A 3,491-nucleotide genomic window follows, 5' to 3' on the forward strand; every position below is an offset into this window, starting at 1 on the left:
GGTCACTTTTACCGGCAATATTCAGTACAAATAGTCCACGGTAAATTAAGGTTTTCCTATTAAATATACGTTTGTTCGTGTGCTTCTCTTTGTAAAATTTAATTCTAAAGGAAGTGCCGTTACTGACATTCAGTGACTCACCCGATATTTGTTCAGTTCCCTGTCGAGTTTCTCGCAGGCAAGATCAGCTCAGACGTGTACGATTTTTAATATATTTAAGAGCACTTAACAAGCTGATTCTAATGCATAAGTAATAAAGGATTATCAAGCTATATCAAAATGGCATACTTTTTTCCTGAAATGAAGCATATTCACTAACAGTTTTTTTCTTTCGAAGCAAAGGTGCAAGGTAAATAAGTAGTAGGTGGTAGCTCGAGATAACGTCTTTAACAAAATCCCAGTTGAAGTTCACATAATACTGTTTCATGCTACGTAACAGAATAATTATCCATCGAACAATCTAACTGAGTAACAGGACAGTTACCTTACAACCGTTACAACTTTGCGTTATTGTCTATTCGAAGTGTGAAGCGTTGAAAGAGCACCTCATTCACACACAATGTCGGACAATATTTTGTGTATTTGTTTCCTGCAGAAGATGTTTCGCCGGTTCCGCCGGTGGCTGGCCTGCTGTTCCTCTGGGGAGGGGAGCGAGGCAGACGACCCGCCGGAGGAGAAGACCGCCCCTGGCCACCCACTGGACAGCACGGAGGTGAGGGACGCCGTGGTGACTGCCTTCTGAGGGGCGTCGCCCTAGCAGCCAACTTGATTTAAAAGAGCCATCTTTCATCAATCCCATGTGCACTCACTATCAGGTGTTTTGTGAAACTTGCCAATCTTTCTTATCAAGTTTCTGGGATAAAAGACGGTGTTCTAAGTTACTGCTTTGTTTAGACTACATTTTGAGCGTTACCTACTTACTGTTATTTGTAGGAGTCAAGAAATGTCACTTTCTTCAGTTACGGGATTCGATGTTCTCCTGTTAAGTGGTTAGTCCTTATACATCGATGGGAATCAAAAGTGGCACTCGCATATGCTGTCAAACGTATTTCTATTTTTGTCGATGGAATTAGGAAGTAATGATCAAAATTAATACGGGAAAATGATGAGGAAAACATCTCTGCCGCATGTTATATAGTGGCCTTATTGTAATTAGCGTAAACATTATGGACATTGTGTATCTCAACATTGAAAGCTCGCTCGTGGGATTGGCAATACGTGGTGCGCTAATGAAGGTATAGAAACGGAGCAGAAGTAAATGAAGAATCATTATAGCGACGATACGGGTCGATAATACGGAAATGCACTGAGTCCAAAATCTCTGAGAACGGGTAGTGTCGTACGGTCAGGTGATTGGGGACAATCATTAGTATATTGTTAAGTTGTTTGGCTGTCGTGAGCTATGAAAGAAGGTTGAATGACGGTGGAACCAGCAGTAGTCGATAACACCTTCGATTTCCTCTCCTCATCGCGGTACGTGATGGTCGGAATTATGTGCGGACTGTAGAGCAGCACTGGAGGCTACATGTGGCAGGTGTGACGACAGAGGACAGTGCTGGTACAGGCACAACGGCCTTATCCCCTATATCCATAACCTCTTGTGTATTGTATTCCGGAGGCGGCCCAACGCCATATTAAATATTCGGTCATATTATTTTGGATTATCAGTATAAGTTAGCAGCACAGAGACCACCATGAAACAGTGTGGAGTGGATATGCACATACACGCCTCTCTTCTCGTAAGTGCTCAAGTGAGCTTACAGGCATGATACATATCAAGCGATTGGGGGACATCGTAATGTCATGTTGTGAATGAAACCGTCTCACTGTACGGAACTTCGAGCACTGATAATTTTTGTCTAATGTTTAGATTACTGCATAGAATTACAAGCACTTAAGGATCCATACATTAACAAATAAAATGCACGAGAATAATTTATACACCAATATAATTTCACAATATTTATAATGTCACAATATTGATTGTTAAAAAATTATTATTTCCGTTCAATTTAAATATATACTGAGGAGGTGTACGGAAGTACTGGCAATATTTAATGTTACTTTAACGATTTGAATTATTGTGAATATATCGTTTCTCAATTTGTATCACATGGAACACATTTAGCAACGTCTTAACATCATGCATTGTATCTTTTTCTCACAGGAGCCAGCATTAGCAGCAACAGCGGCGTCACCAGCTGTGTCGCCAACTGCAACACTTCAGGTTTCGCCAGCCACGTTGCCGGACACAGGAGGAGAGCCAGCAGAAGCCACAAGAGAAGTGGCGCCTCCACCTGCGTCACCATCCACAGTACGAGTAGGACGACCAGCTGCACCACAAGTGGTTGCACCAGCCACGTCACCAGCCACACCAGCAGTGGCCACGAAAGCCACAACACAACTGGCGTCGCCAGCCCTTATGCCACCCACAACACAACTTGAACCATCAGCTGCAACACACGTAGCATCCCCAGCCACGTCCCCATCTACAACACATGTCTCATCAGGCATCACACAAGTGGCGTCGGCACCTACAATCGAAGTGACATCGCCACCCACAACAAGAGCAGTTCTTCGAGCCTCATCGCCAGGCAAAACAGAAGTTACATCACCAGCAGCCCATCTAACCACAAAACGTGTAGCCTCATTACCTTTACGGCAGTTGGTGTCCAAAGCATCGTCGTCAGCCTCCACACTAATAGCATCCGCCATCCCCATTGCCTGCAACAACAGGCACCTTATCACCAGTCCTCTTGCCAGATACAACAAACATCAAGTTACCAGCCCTGTTGCCAGATACAACACTCATCAAGTTACCACTCCTGTTGCCAGATACAAAACCCATCAAGCCACCAATCCTGTTGCCCGATACAGCACATGCTGTGTCACCAGTCCTGCTGCCGGATACAACACTCATCAAGCCACCAATCCTGTTGCCAGATACAGCACACGCTGTGTCACCAGTCCTGCTGCCAGTTACAACAACCATCAAGCCACCAATCCTGTTGCTGGATACAGTACAAGCTCTGTCACCAGTCCTGCTGCCGGATACAACACCCATCAAGTCACCAATCCTGTTGCCGGATACAGCAAACACTGTGTCACCAGTCCTGCTGCCGGATACAACATGCGTTCTGTCACCAGCCCTGCTGTGGGATACAACACGCGTCCTGCCACCAATCCTGTTGCTACCTACACCATGATTCGTGTCGCAAGATTCTGAATGTCAGTGAAATATATCATTTGTTCTTATGATACTTTTGAATAAATAAAAACGAAATTTGATGTGTTATATACTGAATTTATTTTTAATGATTCTGATATATGCGTATGGATACACGACACTGTTATGTGTCTGGATAAACTTTAACGTCATCAGTAATACATAACCTTATAGCCTTCTAGTACTTCAGAATTCATCCTAAGTAATCTTCCAGGTGCCAATTCTACTACATCGTCAGTTGACATGAAAATAAATCGTTGTTATT

At 43.7% G+C, this 3,491-nt stretch overlaps 1 protein-coding gene across 1 annotated transcript; it reads left to right on the forward strand.

Moving 5' to 3' along the window:
• The first annotated feature begins 559 nt into the window (after nucleotides 1-559).
• On the forward strand, nucleotides 560-3,226 carry LOC126278727 (mucin-5AC-like). The gene is made up of 2 exons (XM_049979002.1): nucleotides 560-712; nucleotides 2,168-3,226. Exons 1-2 carry the CDS (start codon nucleotides 560-562, stop codon nucleotides 3,224-3,226), a joined length of 1,212 nt encoding a protein of 403 aa, XP_049834959.1.
• The last annotated feature ends 265 nt before the right edge of the window (nucleotides 3,227-3,491 follow it).

This window comes from Schistocerca gregaria, chromosome 6, assembly GCF_023897955.1.
Source record: "Schistocerca gregaria isolate iqSchGreg1 chromosome 6, iqSchGreg1.2, whole genome shotgun sequence".
Taxonomy (NCBI): domain Eukaryota; kingdom Metazoa; phylum Arthropoda; class Insecta; order Orthoptera; family Acrididae; genus Schistocerca; species Schistocerca gregaria.